The sequence below is a fragment of the Callithrix jacchus genome, chromosome 18 (assembly GCF_049354715.1).
Source record: "Callithrix jacchus isolate 240 chromosome 18, calJac240_pri, whole genome shotgun sequence".
Taxonomy (NCBI): domain Eukaryota; kingdom Metazoa; phylum Chordata; class Mammalia; order Primates; family Cebidae; genus Callithrix; species Callithrix jacchus.
The window spans coordinates 7,134,054-7,155,863 of record NC_133519.1 but is presented as its reverse complement, the minus strand read 5'-3'; the positions used below and the strand labels follow the sequence as shown (position 1 = coordinate 7,155,863).

Below are 21,810 nucleotides of genomic sequence, written 5' to 3'. Positions count from 1 at the left end.
GGGAAAAGAACTTCTCAAAAGGAATCATCCTTGTAGCTCACACAGAGCTTGCAAAACTTGGTGTTTCCATCAGCTAAAGTGAAAAACTCTTTTATTTTTATTTCTTATTTTTTTTGAATCTTTTATAGCTTTTATTTCAGTGATCAAAAGAATGCAGTAAATGAAATCTACACTGATTAACATCAGGCATCCACCTCTACCTGAAACTGCTATGAGATTCTGATTGGCCTAATTTTTTTTTTTTTCCCAGCTCTGAGAGAAGCTTTATTCCTCAGGGCCCTCCTCAGGACCGGGGCAGTAGGAAGGAAGGCTCAGCCCTCAAACTTTTTCTTGTGGCCTTCCATTCCACTCAGTGCATTGATGTTCTTGCGCCAGTCTCCCACCTCCCGGATTTCCTTCTCGGTGTCCTCCTTCTTCACCTACTTGAGGTGGGCACGCAGGTCCAGGGACTCCTTAGCCTGGGTCCCCAGCAGCGCCTGCATCATGGCATCCGCAGAGATTCTCACTCTCCTGCAGGGTGGGCCGCTTAAACTTGCCACGAAGGTCGAAGATCTTCTGGGTCAGATCTGCAATCTCTGTGATGTTCTTGGTATCTCTTGCCTCTAGGTCATATCTCTCTTCATCCACTTTGTCCACACGGGTGTGGAGCTGTCGGCACAAGTCCTGCAGCTCCGCGAAGGCTAGACCGGCCAACTGCAGCGGCTGGCAGCGGGTGCTCAGGGCGCGCCCTTCTCTCCGCGCAGCTCCTCCGCCTCTCGCTCCAGCTCCTGCTTTGCAATCTGCAGCATCAGGGTCTTCAGCTGCAGTTTTCTCGAGGCGGACGGACATCTTAGACTTTTTCTTGGCGTGAGGCTCCGTGGCGTACGCGCGCGGTAGTTGGAGGAGCGGCGTCTGACCGGGGCTGGTGCGGAGCGAGGTTCCCCAGCCGCATGGCTGCTCTCCTCCCCCATACTGAGTGAGACTCAGACCCGGAATGGCAGGAGGCAGGAAGAGGACAGGGGCTTTTGGAGGGTCGGTGAGGGGGCGGCCCAGGTGACCTTCAAGGTCCCAGGGACCGTGAGTCTCGTCCAGGCTGCTCGAGCCTCCCCAGGACACTAAATCTTTATCACTTATTCAGGCACATCATTGAAGTGTTTTGTACCCTGATATACGGGCAAGTTAAGTTCTTCCTTGGGGCAGTCTAGTAATAAGAATTATGTTCACTGGCTAGATTCCTTTATAAACTGAAGGCCTCTAGACTCTCACACTGCCTACCCTACCTTGAGACTATACTTAATATGGATATTTAAGTAAATCACCATAGCGGAAAGGGAGATCATCAAGAAAACTTAAGTGTACTGTATAAATACCCTTACAGATCTTTTTCTCCAGCATTGATAATCAAGCACAAGATAAGGATGCCAAATTATTCTTCCCCCACTTCTGCCCTTTCTGATAGACAAGGCTCTCCCCTGAAATCAGAAATGATTCCACACAAAAGAGAAATTTTTACATGTGGTTCCACTATCAAAATTTTAGGAAGCAGTGAATGGGGCTTGGAGAAAAGCATAGTTCCACATACAGTAATATGCGTCTAATAGAGTTTTCTATTCGTTTGTCAATTATTTTCACAAGATTAGCATTAAAAATACAAGCAAACATAGGACCCTCGAGCTCTACAGACAAAAAATTTGTCTTTGTTCCTTCTCAGATGACAGGATGTCCCAAGCATAACAAAAGATGGCAGCCAGTTTTCAATCAGCTGTTTCTTCGATCATCCCATCAAAAGAGGTAATGCTGCGATCAGTCAGAAAGGCTTTCTGAGAAGGCTGGCTTGGATTTCTGGGTCTGTTCCAGTCGATTCACGATGAACCGGCTTGTATCAATGAAGCTCTCAAGGCAGTTCAAAAAACAGGCCTCAGCCCGACTGTCCAACTTTGTCCCAACAAAGTTCAGTCATCTGGTGCACCAAGTGCTGGAAGCGCTGCTTTTGAGTTTACTTCGATGAAATGCTGCACCTGCGGGTCCACTGCACCCAAACCCACCACGGAGGAAGAGGAGGAGGAATCCATCCCAGGGTGCCCACACTTGCAGAGACGAACTCTGTACCAACTACGAAACCCCACCCACCCCCGCCACTTTTTTTTTTTTTGAGACGGAGTTTTGCTCTTGTTGCCCAGGCTGGAGTGCAATGGCATGATCTTGGCTCACTGCAACCTCCGCCTCCTGGGTTCAGGCAATTCTCCTGCCTCAGCCTCCCGAGTACCTTGGATACAGGCACGCGCCACCATGCCCAGCTAATTTTTTTGTATTTTTAGTAGAGACGGGGTTTCACCTTGTTGACCGGGATGGTCTCGATCTCTTGACCTCGTGATCCACCCACTTCGGCCTCCCAAAGTTCTGGGATTACAGGCTTGAGCCACCGCACCTGGCAAAAAAACCCTTTTAATAAAGGGAGCATTGGTTAGAACAGGGGTCCACAACCTCCAGCGCTGGTCCGTGGCCTGTTAGGAATGGGGCCACACAGCAGAAGGTGACCAGCAGCGAGAAAGCATTACCGCCTGAGCTCTGCCTCCTGTCAGATCAGTGACGGCATTAGATTCTCATTGGAGCACAAACCCTATTGTGACCTGTACATGCGAGAGATCTAGGTTGCACGAGAGATCTAGGTCGCACGCTCCTTATGAGACTCTAGCAAATGCCTGATGATCGGACGTGAAACAGTTTCATAGTGAAACCATCAGCTCCACACCTACCACCCCACCCCCACCCCATCTGTGGAAAAATTGTCTTCCATGCAACCAGTTTCTGGTGCCAAAACTGTTGGGGACCAACTGGCTTAGAATATGCAAAAGAATATTGCCCCCAATGTAAAGTATGGACTTTGGGTGATAACAGCATGTCAGTGTAAGTCCATCAATTGTAATAAATGTGCCATTCTGGAGAGAGACTGCGATAGTCTAGGAGCCTATGCATGTGTAGAGGCCAGGAGTACATGGGAACTTTTTTCTGTGAATCTAAAACTACTCTAAAAAATAAGGTCTATTTTTTAAAAAGGCATATTGCCTCCACAGTGGGGAAAAAGCCATTGATTAATAGCTGCTTTTATCCTGCCTACAATAATTAAAAATTCAGCTTGAAAAGAAGCAAATTGTTTTTTAGGTAACTTTATTGTATACCAAACAAAGCTAAACGAACTTTAACACAAAATGCAAAAAGTCCAGCACTCAATAAGTTACAAATTGGCAATGTCTAACACCAAATCAAATAATGTTAGGAATGCAGAGAGACAGAAAAAAAACTAAGATCCATGATGAGAGGGGGAAAAAATCAATCCACTTTAACTGCCTTAGAAAGGATATATCAGCCAGGTGCAGTGGCTCATGCCTATAATCCCAGCACTTTGGGAGGCCGAGGTGGGTGGATCATGAGGTCAAGAGATCAAGACCATTCTGGTCAACAAGGTGAAACCCCGTCTCTACTAAAAATATTTTTTAAAAAAATTAGCTGGGCATTGTGGTGCACACCTGTAGTCCCAGCTACTCAGGAGGCTGAGGCAGGAGAATTGCTTGAACCCAGAACATGGAGATTGCGGTGAGCCAAGATCGTGCCATTGCACTCCAGCCTGGGTAACAACAGTGAAACTCCGTCTCAAAAAAAAAAAAAAAAAAGAAAGGATGCATCAGATGAGAATTAAACACAATACGAAGGACACAGATGACAGAGTTTGTAGACAAGGACATTGAAACAAATGTAACTATATTCCTTGTATTAAAGAAACTAGGCTGGGTGCAGTGGTTCATGCCTGTAATCCCAGCAGTTTGGGAGGCCAAGGTGGGTGGGCCACCTGAGGTCAGGAGTTCAAGACCAGCCAGGCCAATGTGGTGAAACCCCACCCCTATGGAAAATATGAAAAGAGCGAGGTGTGGCAGCACATGGCTGTAAACCCAGCTGTTCAGGAGGCTGAGGCACAAGAGTTGCTTGAACCCAGGATGTGAAGGTTGCAGTGAGCTGAAATGTCACCACTGCACTCCAGCTTGGGCAACAGAATGACACTGTGTCTCAGAACATAGAATCAAATCAAATGAAGAAGATAGAGGGAAATATGAAATGATGAGAAGTTATATAAGAGACAGTTTATAAAAAGACCTAAATTAAAGTTAGATGAAAAGTAAAGCCTGAGATGGAAACACACCGGCTGGGATTAACAGCAGATTAGATGCTGCTAAAGAAGATTAAGCAATTCCAAGGCAAAGAAATAGAAAGAGACAAAGAGGGAGAAAAGATACAACAGAAATGGACAGACCATTAGTGAGCTGTGGTCAAATTTCAAAGCAGCGAACACAAATATAACGGGAGTCTTTGAAGGAAGGTTATAGATAAAAATAAAACATATATACATTTGATATACATATGCCATATATATGATATATTATACATCCCATATATAATGTGTGTCATCATTATTCAAATTTGCTGAGAACTATAAACATGCAGATGCAAGAAACTAAATGAAGTAAAGCGATGTAAAAGATAAAACTATACAATGTCTTATCATAATCAGATTACTTAAAACCAGTGATAAATAGAAAAGTTCAAAAGCAGCCAAAGGAAAAAATGTATTATGTACAGAGGAACAAAAGGAAGAAATATGGCAGACTTCTTGTTGGAAAAAATGTAAGCCAGAAGCCAGTGCAATAGCACTTTTAAAACACTTTTATAAACAAAAATGAAACTGTCAACTAGAATCCTATATCCATTGAAAATATCTTCCAGAAATTAAGGTGAGTTCTTATGCTCATCAAGATGAAGTCATCCACTATACTCTATGTCTCTTACTGATTGAAACTAAGAACTCTCAGGCCAGGCACAGTGGCTTGCACCTGTCATCTCATAACTGAAGGTGACTCACTTGAGCTCAGTAGTTCAAGACCAGCCTGTGTAACATGGCAAAACCCTGTCTCTACAAAAAATATAAAAATTAGCCAGGGATGGTGGCACATGCCTGTAGTCCCAGCCACTTGAGAGGCTGAGGTGGGAGGATTGCTTAAGCCCAGGAGGCAGAGATTGCAGAGCCAAGATTGTGTCCCTTCACTCCAGCTTGGGTAAGAGAGCAAGATTCTGTCTCAAAATAAACAACAAGACTAAGAACCCTTGAAAGAATATTAAAAGTGACTACCTGAGTGCTCTAAAGAGAAAACAATAGAAGGCAGATTCAGGACCATAGTCCAAACTAAAATGAAATCTACAATGCAGATAACGTTGTATTACTTCTTCCCACTTTGGGGGACTTGGGAGGAGCTAAGGGTATTCAGAGCCTGTAGCCAGCTTACCTGTTGCGAGGTTTCTGGCAAGGATCTCTGTCAGCTGGCTTCCTTCTACCATTTGCTCACAGAGTCTCTGTCTCTGGTTGTAGGTAATGCCAGTGTTCCTGAGGAGGCCCTCAAAAGACTTGACTGTGTTCTTCACACGCTGGGTGAAAAGGCAGCAGACACCTCTCCCTCCCTGTATCTTCTGCCATAAGTGGGTCACTTCTGCCTGAGCCTGGATGAAGGGATCATGTATTCTAATGGGAAAGAAGAGTAAAATGTAGGAGGGAATGTGGTGAATAATAGGTTACAGGAGTTTCAGAGGAGAGATCTCTTAGAATCCCCATAAGGAACTCCCCAAGTTGAATTCCCTTTTCTTTCTTTTTTTTTTTTTGAGACAGAGTCTCACTCTGTCACCCAGGCTGGAGTGCAGTGACACGATCTTGGCTCACTGCAATGTCCACCTCCTAGGTTCAAACAATTCTCTTGCCTCAGCCTTCCAAGTAGCTGGGACTACAGGTGCCCACCACCATGCCAGGCTACTTTTTATATTTTTAGTAGAGATGGGGTTTTGCCATGTTGGCCAGGCTAGTCTCAAACTCCTGACTTCAAATGATATGTGCACCTCAGCCTCCCAAGTTGTTGGGATTAAAGGCATGAACCAATGAACCATCACACGTGGCCCAAGATGAATTCTTCTACACATTGTTTGACTTGCCTGTGGCAGAGGAAATGAAGAAACAGCCTCAGGGTTGTCTGTTTTTTTTTTTTACTAACTCTAAAAAGATGCCCCTTTGGTTCACTGCTTTGGCCCAAGTACATTTTCATACGAATTTCATCAAGCATTATGCAGTAAATGGAAATTTTAAAAAGCCAGGTTCAAAAGTGTCAGGCAGGTATCTCTGGTATGAATTGAAAGTTAAAAAACAAAATCAGTGAAAAGATCAAGAATAGTATTCTTTCGAACGACATGAAAATAAGCCATAACCAGTAGGAAGGCAATTTAAACTAAAGTTCTAGCCAGGCACGCTGGCTCATGCCTGTAATTCCAGCACTTTGGGAGGTTGAGGAGGGTGAATCACCTGAGATTGGGACTTCGAGACCAGCCTTGCAAACATGGTGAAACCCCATCTGTACTAAAAATACAAAAATTAGCCAGTGCGGTGGCATGCACCTGTATTCTCAGCTACTTAGGAGGCTGAGGTGGGAGGATTGCTTGAACCTGAGGTGGGAGGTGGAGGTTGCAGTGAGCTGAGATGACGTCGCTGCACTCTAGCCTGGGCAATAAACTCTATCTCCAAACAAAGAAAAAAGTGAAGTTCTGAGTAGTAATTTCACTACTCTATGTGAGATTTCATTGTTTTCTAATTATTGTATAAATATTTCTCATGGTGATATGGTTTGGCTCTGTGTCCCCACCCAAATCTCATGTTGGATTGTAACCCCCAATGTTGGGGAGGCACTTGCTGGAAAGTGACTGGATCCTGGGGGCAGATTTCCCCCTTGCTGTTCTCGTGAGGGTGAGTTCTCACGACATCTGCTTGTTTGAAAGGGGAGCACCTCCCTCCTTGCTCTGTCTCTCTCTCCTGTTCTGGCCATGTGAAGACCATGCCTGCTTCCACTTCAACTTCCACAATGATGGTAAGTTTCCTGAGGCCTGCCCAGAAGCAGAGCCTGTACAGCCCACAGAACCATGAGCTGATTAAACCTCTTTCCTTTATAAATCAGTCTCAGTCTCACATATCAGTCTCAGATATGTGTTTATAGCAGTGTGAGAATGGACTAATACACATGGGTTTCAATGTAGAGTGTGAGCTCTGTGAATCTAAAGACAGCGCCACCTATTACCCAACATACAGCACCCAGTAGCATGTACACACACACACACACACACACACACGTGGTTACTCAGTTAATGTGTGGAACTGTGTAATCCCAGAGCTGGAGTGAACATTTACCGTCGTCCACCCCATCTAGTGCCTGAGTGTCCTCCCTGCTGTGCTGTTCTTCTAAGTAGTTATCTACAGGTCACCTTTCAAACTCTAGTCCTTAGAGTTTCTAGAAAGTGTCAGGGGAAGTTAAGACATACACTGAGGAGAAACGGGTTCCAGTGTTACCCCCGCTTCAATCAGATATCTCTGCTTTGGTGAGTTTTACACATTTGAGTGTCTGTGATTTCATTTCAGCAAAGGATTGGAAGTTTTGAATACTACACTCTGCCTTATGTCTGAAACCCTCTAAGGACAGGCAATGCTGGTCCCAAGCAAATTAATAATTCATTTTCCACGCAACAGCTGCTCAATCGTCTATCCAAAAGCCTTACCAGTTAATACTCCACCTAGGATGATGCTTTTTAAAACAAGCTTGGAGAAGAAATACTCCATCATCAAGGGCACTTCAGAAAATCATCTCTATGGAAAATTTTAGTCCATTAATGATAATCACCACACCTATAAATGGGAACAAATATAATCCTAACAAAATTGTTGTTCAGGATTTTATATGCATTAGAGATGGTTCTAACTGCTTGTAATTGTGCTTGTAATCTTCATAGCCCTCTAAGGTAGATTCTGTCAGTATTTTCATTTTATAAATGAGGTAGCCCAGGTAAATGACATGCAGAAGTAAATTTGACCAAGGACACACAGACAGAAGCCACATTGCCAGTATTTCAACGCAGGCAGCTGTCTCCATGTTATTAATATGCTAGAGTGGAAAACCCTAGAGAGCTAGCTACGCCATAGCCTCCTGGGGCCTTAGTCTATTTCTGTGTCTGCTTGTACATTTCTACCTTTCTCCTTGCACAGATTTGCTCTTTCTTCACCAGCCTGGGCTGCCCCACTTCAGACGGTATTGATTCTCTTCCCACAGAGGTACCTCCTTACCGGAGCCTTGCAGCTGGTCTCGGCAACTCAGCCAGTTCCCGCTCCTCAAACTCCAGCTCCTCCTCCAGCACAGACTCTGTAAGATCTTTGTCCTCTTCACACTCTGAGAAATGACAGGTGCGCTGCATCAGTGGGAGGCTGGACCTGCTGCTGCGGGGTCACTGCCTGCAGCGCAGGAGACAGGGTCTATCTCAAGGATAAAGTGTCCCCAGTACCAGGCTTCACACTGGGATTTCCATATCTTTATTCCCCAATCTCTCAACTACTCCCCATTTTAGAGCTGAGGAAAGAAAAGCCCACAGGCAGATAAAGTAACCTAACAAGACGATTCAGCTGGAACGAGGTGAAGTCAGAATTCACATCCCCTGAGGTCTGACTCCAAATCTATTTGTTTGTTTTTTTGAGCCGGACTCTCACTTCGTTGCCCAGGCTGGAGTGCAGCGGCACGATCTCGGCTCATCGCAACCTCTGTCTCCCAGTTTCAAGCAATTCTCCTGCCTCAGCATCCCGAGGAGCTGAGATTACAGGTGTGCACCACCACACCCAGCTAATTTCTGTATTTTTAGTAGAGACAGGTTTCACCATGTTGGCCAGGCTGGTCTCAAACTGCTGACCTCAGATGATCCTCCCACCTTGGCCTCCCAAAGTGCTGGGATTACAGGCATGAGCCACCATGCCCAGCCATGACTTCAATCTTAAGCCAGTGTACCAAGCCGTACAGCCTCTTAAGTAAAACATGAACGTGAGGGCATGAAATAATGACTTCCTGTGTGTTTGGGAAGATACTGAGAACCGTAGGACTGATGGTTGTCCTGAGTCAAGAGTCTCAATAATCCCAAAATATTTCAAAGATTTAAACATCCATCTGGATACAACTGTGTAAAACTGCATATGGAGGAGGAAGATTCAAATGACAGATGCCCAAATGCTAACAGGTGGTGTTTTAAAGGGAGAACCAACACAGCCTTTGTCATGGTACTGCCGCAGTAGGTTTTTAAGAATTATCATCAGGTGACCATCACCACCTTCCAAAGAGGTTGTTACCAATCTATTTCCAGCACAGACGAGAATACTGAGGCAGAGTGATGACCTGTTAGATTTGAACCCCGGAAATTTGGCTCTGGGATATATGCTCTTTAATCATTGCACAGTAATACCTTTATACTAAGGTCTTAGGTAACGTTTTTCTTTTTCTCTAGCTTGAGAAAATTTTGTCCTACAATGATAACGATAATGATAATGAATGAAATTTTTAAAAAATGAGTTTTTCCACACACCAAAGCTCATCCTTTCACTTCTTTAACAAGTGGGCTTTTGGCTTCACTCTCCCATGACAGTAAGTCGGACAGCAACTTTAACCACCCCCCGCAATGATTTATTTTAGAGTAACTGTAGAAATTGGAAAGCAAACTGAATTCCAATGTTAACCAGAGTCCTCCAAATCCCTGTTCCTCTCCTGCCCTTGTTCCCACATTTCCTTGTCATTACAGCTTCTCCCTTACCCCATATCAGTAACGAGTTCGGGATTTTACAGGGGATTTACCAATGTCAGAGCTGACTGTGGAGGGGAAAGGAAAGCCCCTGCCCTGGCCTGGTCTTCTCCTGGGAACAGCGGTCTGCTGCCCTTGGCCTTGTGCTCACTATGGCCGTGTGTCTCAGGGCTCTGACCCTGGAGGTCCACCTGCAGTTGCTTGCTGTCTGCAAAGCTGATACTCGGGGAGAGACAGAAGGGCTGTTACAAAGTCTGTGATCTGGAAATACGTCAATTTAAGCAGAGCATGGGGAAGGGCTCATTTGAACTCACAGGGGAAGAGAGTCTTGGTCCAGGCGCCAGGACTTTTCTCCATGTCCGCTATGGAAGTCCACATCTCCACGTACCTGTGACTCACCGAGAACAGGCGGTTTGAAGTTCCTTCAAGGCAGATGGGGTACACTATTACTTCTCTCACCCTGGTGCTGCTGGCAGAGTGCTTTGTCAATGGGTGCTCTCAAAAAAGTTTAAATTGGAGGGGACTCAAGATGGCGCTGTGAGAACAACCCAGGATTGGAGCCCGCATTGAATTCGCAAACGGTGAGTCAGTGCTGCATTTCCAGACTGATCTTTGTTGCCCACAGAACGGGGAAACTCCCAAGTATAAAAAGACATGGGACGCCAGGCAGTAGGTCTGCCTGGCGAAGCCGGCAGCTGGGGCGGCGGCGGCCGGCCCTACCCAGCAATCCCCACAGGGCGCGCTTGTCTGGGTGCCTTGTTGAACCGGCAACCTGAGACTTGAGAGGGCTGGACTTGAGACTGAACGAGACTTGCACAGTAGCCCAGCCCAGGGGATTGCAGGGACAGATCGTTTGGGATACCCAGTGGGACGAACAAAACCGCGATTTCAAACTATCCCAGGCAGACGGTCCGAGACGCTCTGTGGGGGAGGGGCGTCCACCACTATGGAGGCAACCCGCCCCAACTGATATACACGCCCACTGCTGAGGCAGCCAGCCGTTGCCGAGGCAACCCGCCCCAACTGAGATACACGCCCACTGCTGACGCAGCCAGCTGTTGCCGAGGCAACCCGTCCCTACTGAGATACACGCCCACTGCTGACGCAGCCTGCCGTTGCTGAGGCAACACGCTACAACGAAGAGACTCCGCCGCAGGGCGTGGCGGAGACCACAGCAGAGCCGGCAGGAACAGCGCGAATCACACAACAGCAGGGCGGAGCCTCGGCAGCCAATCAGTGGCTAGTCTGCCTTTGAGCTGGGCAGGACACCTGATCGGGCATCCAAAAATAAAGCCCAAACCCCTCAACACAGAGCATTTGAGAAAAAAAAAAGGGTTGTTTAATGAGCTGTGTTGCAGCAGAATCAAACATAGCAGCCTAACAGCCCTGAATGAACAACAGAGTGCACAGCTCAGCAATTAAACCCCTATAAAGTACAAACTGTCTCCTCAAGCAGCTCCCTGACCCCTCTATATCCAAAAGACTGTCATTAGGCAGGCATCATCCTGGGACAAAGAGAGCAGAAAAAGAAACTGGTAGCATCCCTCGCTGTGCCACGGCTACTAGAGGTGCACCCCAGACAAGCAGGGTCTGGAGCGGACCTCAACAGTCATACAGCGAAGGGGCTAGACTGGTAGAAGGAAAACCAAGCAACAGAAATACTTCATCATCAACATTCTGGGTGTCCACTCAGAGACCCAAACGAAAAGTCAGCAACTACGCAGACGACCAGCGGACAAATCCACAAAGATGGGAAGAAACCAGCGCAAAAAGGAGGAAAACACCCGAAACCAGAACACATCGCCTCCTAGAAAGGACCAAGACTCCTCACCAGCAAGGGAACAAAGCTGGACGGAGAATGACTGTGACGAAATGACGGAATTAGACTTCAGAAGATGGATAATGAGAAACTTTTGTGAGCTAAAAGATCATGTATTAAATCAATGCAAAGAAACTAAGAACCTTGAAAAAAGATTTGAAAAAAGATTCGAGGAAATGATAACAAGAATGGATACCTTAGAGAGGAATATGAATGAATTAAAGGAGCTGAAAAACACAATACGAGAACTTCGCGAAGCAAACGCAAGTTTCAATAGCCGAATTGACCAAGCAGAAGAAAGAATATCTGAAGTCGAAGACCAACTCAATGAAATAAAACGAGAAACCAAGATCAGAGAAAAAAGCGCAAAAAGGAATGAACAAAGTCTCCAAGAAATGTGGGACTATGTGAAAAGACCTAACCTACGTTTGATAGGTGTACCAGAAGGGGACGAAGAGAATGAATCCAAGCTGGAAAATACTCTTCAGGACATCATCCAGGAAAATTTCCCCCACCTAGCAAGACAAGCCAACACTCAATTGCAGGAAATACAGAGAACACCACAAAGATATTCCGCAAGAAGAGCAACCCCAAGGCACATAATCGTCAGATTCAACAGGGTTGAAATAAAGGAGAGAATATTAAGGGCAGCCAGAGAGAAAGGTCGGGTCACCCACAAAGGGAAGCCCATCAGACTCACAGCAGATCTCTCGGCAGAAACACTACAAGCCAGAAGAGAGTGGGGGCCAATATTCAACATTCTTAAAGAAAAGAACTTTCAACCCAGAATTTCATATCCAGCCAAACTGAGCTTCAGAAGTGAAGGAAGAATAAAATCCTTTGCGAACAAGCAAGTACTCAGAGATTTTGTCACCACCAGGCCTGCTTTACAAGAGCTCCTAAAAGAGGCACTACACATAGAAAGGATCAATCAGTACCAGCCATTCCAAAATCACACTGAATGCTAAAGAGCTTCAACATAATGAAGAATCTACAACAACTAACAGGCAAAACAGCCACTTAGAATCAAAATGGCAGTATCAAATTCACACATAACAATATTAACCCTAAATGTAAATGGACGAAATGCACCAATCAAAAGACACAGACTGGCAAATTGGATAAAAATCCAAAACCCATCAGTGTGCTGTATCCAGGAAACCCATCTCACATGCAAGGATACACAAAGGCTCAAAATAAAGGGATGGAGGAAGATTTACCAAGCTAATGGAAAGCAAAAAAAAGCAGGAGTTGCAATTCTCATCTCTGATAAAATAGACTTTAAAGCAACAAAGATCAAAAGAGACAAAGAAGGCCATTACATAATGGTAAAAGGATCGATACAACAAGAAGAGCTAACGATCCTAAACATATATGGACCCAACACAGGAGCACCCAGATACATAAGTTCTTAATGACTTACAGAAGGACTTAGACTCCCACACAATAATAGTGGGAGACTTTAACACTCCACTGTCAATACTAGACAGATCAACCAGACAGAAAATCAACAAGGATACCCAGGGCTTGAACTCAGACCTGGAGCAAGCAAACCTGGTGGACATTTACAGAACTCTCCACCCCAAATCCACAGAATACACATTCTTCTCAGCACCACATCACACCTACTCTAAAATTGACCACATAATTGGAAGTAAAGCACTGCTCAACAAATGCAAAACAACTGAAATCATAACAAACAGCCTCTCAGACCATAGTGCAATCAAGTTAGAACTCAGAATTCAGAAACCGACCCAGAACCGCACAGCTTCATGGAAACTGAACAACTGGCTCTTGAATGTTGACTGGGTAAACAACGAAATGAAGGCAGAAATAAAGAAGTTCTTCGAAACCAATGAGAATGAAGACACAACATGCCAGAACCTCTGGGACACATTTAAAGCAGTCTCTAGAGGAAAGTATATAGCAATAAGTGCCCATATGAGGAGAATGGAGAGATCCAAAATTGACACCCTATCGTCAAAATTGAAAGAGCTAGAGGAGCAAGATCAAAAAAACTCAAAACCCAGCAGAAGACAAGAAATTACTAAGATCAGAGCTGAGCTGAAGGAGATTGAGACATGAAAAACCCTTCAAAAAATCAATAAATCCAAGACCTGGTTTTTTGAAAAGATCAACAAAATAGACAGACCACTAGCCAGATTGATTAAAAATAAAAGAGAGAACAACCAAATAGATGCAATAAAAAATGATAAAGGGGAAATCACCACAGATTCCACAGAAATTCAAACCATCATCAGAGAATGTTACAAACAACTCTATGCACATAAACTAGTAAACCTGGAAGAAATGGATAAATTCCTGGACTCCTGTGTCCTCCCAAGCCTAAACCAGGAGGAAGCTGAAACTATGAATAGACCAATAACAAGGTCTGAAGTTGAGGCAGCAATTAAGAGCCTACCTCACAAAAAAAGCCCAGGTCCAGATGGGTTCACAGCCGAATTCTACCAGACACACAAGGAGGAGCTGGTACCATTCCTTCTAAAACTATTTCAAACAATCCAAAAAGAGGGAATCCTTCCCAAATCATTTTATGAGACCAACATCATCCTGATACCAAAACCCGGCAGAGACCCAACGAGAAAAGAAAACTTCAGGCCAATATCCATGATGAACATAGATGCAAAAATCTTCAATAAAATATTGGCAAGCCGATTGCAACAGCAAATCAAAAAACTTATTCATCATGATCAAGTAGGATTCATCCCAGGGATGCAAGGCTGGTTCAACATACACAAGTCTATCAACGTAATTCACCACATAAACAGAACCAAAAACAAAAACCACATGATTATCTCAATCGACGCAGAGAAGGCATTTGACAAAATTCAACAGCCCTTTATGCTAAAAACCCTCAATAAACTCGGTATCGATGGAACGTATCTCAAAGTAATAAAAGCTATTTATGACAAACCAACAGCCAATATCATACTGAATGGGCAAAAACTGGAAGCATTCCCTTTGAAATCTGGTACTAGACAAGGATGCCCTCTCTCACCACTCCTATTCAATATAGTACTGGAAGTTCTAGCCAGAGCAATCAGGCAAGAAAAAGAAATAAAGGGTATTCAAATAGGAAAGGTGGAAGCCAAATTGTCTCTATTTGCAGACGACATGATAGTATACCTAGAAGACCCCATCGCCTCAGCCCAAAAACTCCTGAAACTGATAAACAACTTCAGCAAAGTCTCAGGATATAAAATCAATGTGCAAAAATCACAAGCATTCGTCTACACCAATAACAGACTTAAAGAAAGCCAAATCAAGAGCGAACTGCCATTCGCAATTGCTACAAAAAGAATAAAATACCTTGGAATACAACTCACAAGGAACGTAAGGGACCTCTTCAAGGAGAACTACAAACCACTGCTCAACGAAATCAGAGAGGACACAAACAGATGGAGAAACATTCCATGTTCATGGTTAGGAAGAATTAATATCGTGAAAATGGCTATACTGCCCAAAGTAATTTACAGAATCAACGCTATCCCCATCAAGCTACCATTGACTTTCTTCACAGAACTGGAAAAAACCACCATGAACTTCATATGGAACCAAAAGAGAGCCCGCATAGCCAAGTCAATTCTAAGCAAAAAGAACACAGCGGGGGCATCACACTACCGGATTTCAAACTATACTACAAGGCTACAGTAATCAAAACAGCATGGTACTGGTACCAAAACAGAGATATAGACCAATGGAACAAAACAGAGGCACCGGAGGCAACACAACATACATACAACTATACAATCTTTGATAAACCTGACAAAAACAAGCAATGGGGCAAGGATTCCATGTTTAACAAATGGTGTTGGGAAAACTGGCTAGCCATGTGCAGAAAGCAGAAACTGGACCCCTTCCTGACACCTTACACTAAAATTAACTCCAGATGGATTAAAGACTTAAACATAAGACCTGGCACCATAAAAACCCTAGAAGGAAATCTAGGCAAAACTATCCAGGACATAGGAGTAGGCAAGGACTTCATGAACAAAACACCAAGAGCATTGGCAACAAAAGCCAAAATAGACAAATGGGACCTAATGAAACTCCACAGCTTCTGCACGGCAAAAGAAACAGTCACTAGAGTGGATCGGCAACCAACAGAATGGGAAAAAATTTTCGCAGTCTACCCATCTGACAAAGGGCTGATATCCAGAATTTACAAACAACTCAAGCAGATTTACAGGAAAAAAACAAACAAGCCCATTCAAAAGTGGGCAAAGGATATGAACAGATACTTTACGAAAGAAGACATATATGAGGCCAACAATCATATGAAAAAATGCTCATCGTCACTGGTCATCAGAGAGATGCAAATCAAAACCACACTGAGATACCATCTCACGCCAGTTAGAATGGCGATCATTAAAAAATCTGGAGACAACAGATGCTGGAGAGGATGTGGAGAAAAAGGAACACTTTTACACTGTTGGTGGGAGTGTAAATTAGTTCAACCATTGTGGAAGACAGTGTGGCGATTCCTCAAGGCCTTAGAAATAGAAATTCCATTTGACCCAGCAATCCCATTACTGGGTATATATCCAAAAGACTATAAATCATTCTACTATAAGGACACATGTACACGAATGTTCATTGCAGCACTGTTGACAATAGCAAAGACCTGGAATCAACCCAAATGCCCATTGATAATAGACTGGATTGGAAAAATGTGGCACATATACACCATGGAATATTATGCAGCAATCAGAAATGATGAGTGTGTGTCATTTGTAGGGACATGGATGAATCTGGAAAACATCATCCTCAGCAAACTGACACATGAACAGAAAATGAAACACCGCATATTCTCACTCATAGGTGGGTGATGAAAAATGAGAACACATGGACACAGAAAGGGGAGTACTAAACACTGGGGTCTATTGGGGGGAAAAGGGGAGGGCCAGTGGGAGGGGGAGGTGGGGAGGGATAGCCTGGGGAGAAATGCCAAATGTGGGTGAAGGGGAGAAGAAAAGCAAAGCACACTGCCATGTGTGTACCTACGCAACTGTCTTGCATGCTCTGCTCATGTACCCCAAAACCTATAATCCAATAAAAAATAAAAAAAAATAAAAAAAAAAAGTTTAAATTGAATCTTGAGATGTTTTACCCAGCAGTGTTATTACATGTCTGTAGAAGCTGCTATGCATTGCTGAGAGGGGAAACAGAGTTTCATCCCTAAACCAAGGTTTTAGTCTCTATTCCTCACTACACTCTCCCTGCAAATGTTATACCTCTGTACTTCAGCTTTTCTGTCCTCAGCAAATCGAGAGTAAAATGCCCACTTCTACCTTTCTGGGAGTGTAGTCAGGATAAATTAATTTAGACAGAAACAAAGTCTGCAGCGTTTCATTACACAGAGGAGAGATGGACGATCATTTATTATTTTGGTGACTGTGCCCCTTTGGGAATTACCGTATTTCTGCAGGTTGGTGACCAGGGAGTAGGCAGTAACTGTGGATGTCAGGAATGTCTCTTTGAGGTCTCGGAAGTTCTGTTGGCATTTTTCCAATTCAGAGCATTAGTACTGATTGGTTTCCAGGATGCTCATTTCTGCCCTTGGACCAAAACAAGTGGTGGGAGATACTGCCATGCTGAAGCTGGTGCAGGAAGTAGACCCAGAGCCGAGGGAGAAGAAACCCAAACAAATAATACATTCAAAGCAAATAGGCCGGGTGCGGTGGCTCACACCTGTAATCCAAGCATTTTGGGAAGCTGAGGCGGGCGGATCATGATGTCAAGAGATCAAGACCATCCAGGCCAACACAGTGAAACCCTGTCTCTATTAAAAAATACAAAAAATTAGCTGGGCATGGTGGCACGCACCTGTAGTCCCAGCAACCTGGGAGGCTGAGGCAGAAGGATTGCTTGAACCAGGACGCGGAGGTTGCAATGAGCTGAGATCGGGCCACTGCACTCAAGCCTGGTGCCTGGTGACAGAGTGAGAATCTGTCTAAAAATAAATAAATAAATAAATAAATAAAATAAAACAAATGAATGGATTGTGGGAATGGTTGCACTACTTGGGTAAATTACTAAAAATTATTGAACTCCACAATTATAATGGGTAATTTTATAGTATGTAAATTATACCTCAATAAAGATTCTTCACATAAAAAAGGGGATTTAAACAGGTGTAAAGACAGCAGATCTGAGTCATAAGTTACTTTTGGGGTGAACTTTGTCAGCATCCCACAACTCTGAATATCCTTAGCCACAAATGCAAGGCACGAGGTGGTTAAGCTTAGAGTCCCCGGTACTGTCTGTGGTTCAGACTGACAGGAAGGCCGGAGCTAAGACAAGTGTGCGGTAACGGTCTGGAGTCACAGCAGCAGAATCAGAAGTGGGGGCATCGGGGAACATTAGGATCTCTGTCTTCCAGGTGTCTAGGCCATGTGGAAACACAAGGTCTCTTCTGAAGTCACCACCAATGGAGACCCCGCCCTCAGCAGTCATTCTCAACCTTTATATACCCTTGTGACAAAACCACAGGCCTCTCTCTTTCTAAAATTTACCCACATTCTCATTGTTTGCCATTGCAAATGCATAGAAAACATCAGGGAATACATATTTCCCGAAGTCCTAGCACTGTCTTGAGGACGGTCATGAAGTCATTTTTTTCCCAATTAAAAATGTCCCACTTTTAGATAGTCTTGGTATTCCTTTTTATTCTCCAGTTTTCCACATCATTTTAATACTGTAAGAAAAACCTTGAATATTCTGTTCAGTGTGTGAATAATTTACTCATAAGGATTTCGAGGCCAGGTGCAGTGGCTCACACCTGTAATCCCAGCACGTTGGGAGACCAAGGTGGGTGCATCCCTTGAGCTCAGGAGTTTGAGACCAACCTGGGAAGCATAGTGAAACCCTGCCGCTACAAAACATTTTAAACTGAGCCGGGCATAGTGGTGCCCACCTGCAGTCCCAGGGATTCAGGAAACTGAGGCAAAAGGATCGCTTGGGCCCAGGAGTTTGTGGCTGCAGGGAAGTAAGACCACGCCCCTGCGCTACAGTTTTGATGACAAAGTGAGACCCTGTCTTCAAAAAATAAAAACAAAATAAAAAATAAAAGGCTTTTGGTCAATGTCTTATTATTCTTATTACTGCAAACCAGTGTTATACTGGCATCTTTTTCCCCACTGGGGAAGCACGTTAGATTTTTTAATTTGATTTTTAATAGGTAAGGTCTATCTCTGCTGCTCAAGCTGGAGTGTGATGGTGTGATCACAGCTCACTGCAGCCTCAAACCCCCAGCCTCAAGGGATCCTCCTGCCTCAGCCTAATTGCTGGGACTACAGGCACATGTCATCACACTCAGCTATTGTGTGTGTGTGTGTGTGTGTGTGTGTGTAAATGGGGTCTCACTATGTTGCCCAGGCTGGTCTCAAACTCCTGGGCTCAAGTTATTCTCACACCTTGGCCTCCCAAAGTGTTGGGATTACAGGCGTAAGCACCACTCCTGGCCCATGTTGCCTTTTCATTTAATTAGAAGACTAGATTGGTATGCCTAACTCCTAACCCCACTCTCCTCTTCTATGTGTCAGTTGCTTTGTGTTATAATCTCTATATATGTATTTTATGCTCATCACTTATGATTTTCATTTTAACTCCACGAGCTCTCTTTCCAGTTTGTCACGATCACTGAAATAATTTATGTGCATCTCTTTAAACACATGTAGTAGCCTCCTAATTTGGAATGACTTATAAACTTACTATTTTATATGTTTGAAGCAGTTTTTATGGAGCACTAAAGATGTGCATTGACCCAAAGCCACTGGCCTAAGGATATACTCTCAGACACAGCATGGTCTGTGGCAGTGGGTGGTGATCCTCGGCATTCCTGTGCAATGGGGTTTAGTGGGACAGAAGCTGAGGTTTTAATGACAGGCACAGATAGGCAGAAGAGAAGCGGTGCCCTGACGCACCCCTCACTTCCTGTGATCACTTCCTCCCTGGTTCTGTGAGACTGACACTAGGGAGACTCTTATGGAATATCTGTCTTTTCCCTTCAGCTGTCTGACTTGCCTGGGCTACTGGCCTGCACATGTGTAACCATGGTCGCCTCCATTTTCATGACAAACTGAAGGAAGGAGGGCCAACAACCTCACGCCCTCCATGCTAACCTGCAGCTGTGCTGTGAGAGTATTAGTTAGTGAGATGTCGCAAAAACTTCATGATTTCAATCCTTTTACTTTTATTATGATTTATCTTAAGGGCCAGCAGATGGTCTGTCCTGTAGAATGGCCCATGTGTACTTGAGAGGAAGCGTGTACTGCTCTTGTTGTGTGGAGTATCCTATAGATGTCTGGTCTGTTGTGTTGTTTACATCTTTTCTTTATTGATCTTCTGCCTAGTTGCTCCATCCATTATTGAAAATATGGCATTAAAGTCTCCATCTACTATTGTTGAATTGTCTATTTCTCCCTTCAGTTCTTTTGTTTTTAATTGATAGCTTTATTTTTAATAATGGAAACAACTTTGCCACTCTAGAAACAATGTTAGGAGAGAAAAACCTTCCCTACAAAAATAAACTGAAACCCATCAAAATGATAAATATTGTAACTTTTGACTTCTGCCATTTAAGATGCTCCCACAATCCTTCCCCTTCATTTAACACCCTTCCTGTACCACCGCATGCTGAAGAGAAAACAGTATTACAGCAAAGCTTACATAGTAGAACATAACGATTTATACAATGATTCTTAAAAAATCTTTGACCTTAGTGGCCTTTTTTCTTCACTTACGCATTAAAAATGCTCCCGCAGTAACCAGTGTTTGAGGAAAAACCTCAGTCTTCAAGAACCATGAACGGACAGAATTTCAACACAGCAGGTTTCCAAATGGCAATGTGTAGTGTGCATGACAGTGAGCGAGGTTCTGGATGAATACAGATGAGGACGCCTAGTTAGACAGTCTACTTCAAGTCGTTAAAAAAATTCAGATGCCCATCAGCTACTACTTTAGGTCCTAACAGTGTCCTTAATCTGAGAAACAAACGCCTCCAAAATGTAAGTTTACTGGGATGAATGAGTGACAAACCAGGTGGCTGAGAACAATATGCTTAAACCCAGGCCATAGTCCGAGTAGTAAAACCAGCATAAAAGTCACAAAGGCATTCCCTGAGCAATAAAGGTAATGTGCTGGGCGACACTGTCACTAGACCTCATCAATGTCCTAAAGACAAGTTACGTGCAAAATTAAACAGGATGTGCCACACAGATTTTATAGCTGCTAATTCTATTTCTTTTCAACTTTCCTTAAATGCTTAGGAAGGTGAGATTGTCTCAGTAAATTGTGTGCACAGCACAGCAGCTTAAGTCTGCCTCCAAGACGGGTATTGTCTGAAAAGTAAATCCCGTTTGAATTCATGGTCATCTTCAACTGCTCTGTGACTGCTAAGTTGTATTTATGAACTTTCTCTCTTTTTTTTTTTTTTTTTTTTTGAGATGGAGTTTCGCTCTTGTTACCCAGGCTGGAGTGCAATGGCACAATCTCGGCTCACCACAACCTCCGCCTCCCGGGTTCAGGCAATTCTCCTGCCTCAGTCTCCTGAGTAGCTGGGATTACAGGCATGCACCACCATGCCCAGCTAATTTTTGTATTTTTAGTAGAGACGGGGTTTCACCATGTTGACCAGGATGGTCTCAATCTCTCGATCTCGTGATCCACCCGCCTTGGCCTCCCAAAGTGCTGGGATTACAGGCTTGAGCCACTGCGCCAGGCCTGAACTTTATCTTTGATCTCCTCTTTGCTGATGTAACTGGGTTTCCTTCTCTCTCTCTTTTTTTTTTTTTTTTTGAGATGGAGTCTCACTCCATAGGCAGGTGCCAGGCTGGAGTGCAGTGGCGTGATCTTGGCTCACTGCAACCTCTGCCTCCCGGGTTCAAGCACTTCTCCTGCCTCAGCCTGCCGAGTAGCTGGGCCTACAGGCGCTGCCACCACGCCCAGACAATTTTTTATATTTTTAGTAGAGACGGGGTTTCACCATGTTGACCAGGATGGTCTCGATCTCTTGACCTCGTGATCCACCCGCCTGGGCCTCCCAAAGTGCTGGGATTACAGGCGTGAGCTGCCACGCCCAGCCTGGTTTCCTTTTCTTTCTCAACATTGCCCTGGGGCGCTCTCCTGAAGCAGCAGGTCCTGGCGGTGAAGAAGTCCTGGGCGTCCTTCTCCAAGCCGCTGTAGCCGCTGCTCAAGCTGCGGTTCCCACCGCGGCCGGGCGGCTTCCCGGGGACGCAGGCGGCGGGGCAGCGGATGCCGCGCGCACTACCCCCGCGCGCACCCCCCCCCGCGCGCACCCCCCCCCG

The 21,810-nt window shown here is 44.5% G+C and overlaps 1 protein-coding gene, 1 long non-coding RNA gene and 2 pseudogenes across 3 annotated transcripts in view; 1 reads left to right on the top strand and 3 right to left on the bottom strand.

Moving 5' to 3' along the window:
- LOC144580181 (uncharacterized) overlaps positions 1-5,535 on the top strand; it is a 34,922-nt gene extending 29,387 nt beyond the window's left edge. For both annotated transcript variants that reach the window (XR_013529298.1, XR_013529299.1), the window contains 2 exons: positions 1,691-1,770; positions 5,396-5,535. This is a non-coding gene — a long non-coding RNA (uncharacterized LOC144580181). The remainder of the gene's footprint in view (positions 1-1,690; positions 1,771-5,395) is intronic.
- LOC100415648 (troponin I, cardiac muscle pseudogene) lies at positions 235-1,275 on the bottom strand (annotated as a pseudogene).
- On the bottom strand, positions 1,422-2,076 carry LOC100399008 (mitochondrial import inner membrane translocase subunit Tim8 A pseudogene; annotated as a pseudogene).
- Positions 4,410-17,096, bottom strand: LOC100385154 (NBPF family member NBPF6-like protein). The gene is given in 3 exon segments (XM_078355429.1): positions 4,410-5,545; positions 8,174-8,276; positions 16,919-17,096. Coding segments are annotated over 3 exon segments (546 nt in total). The 3' UTR covers positions 4,410-5,280.
- Between the last annotated feature and the right edge of the window lie 4,714 nt (positions 17,097-21,810).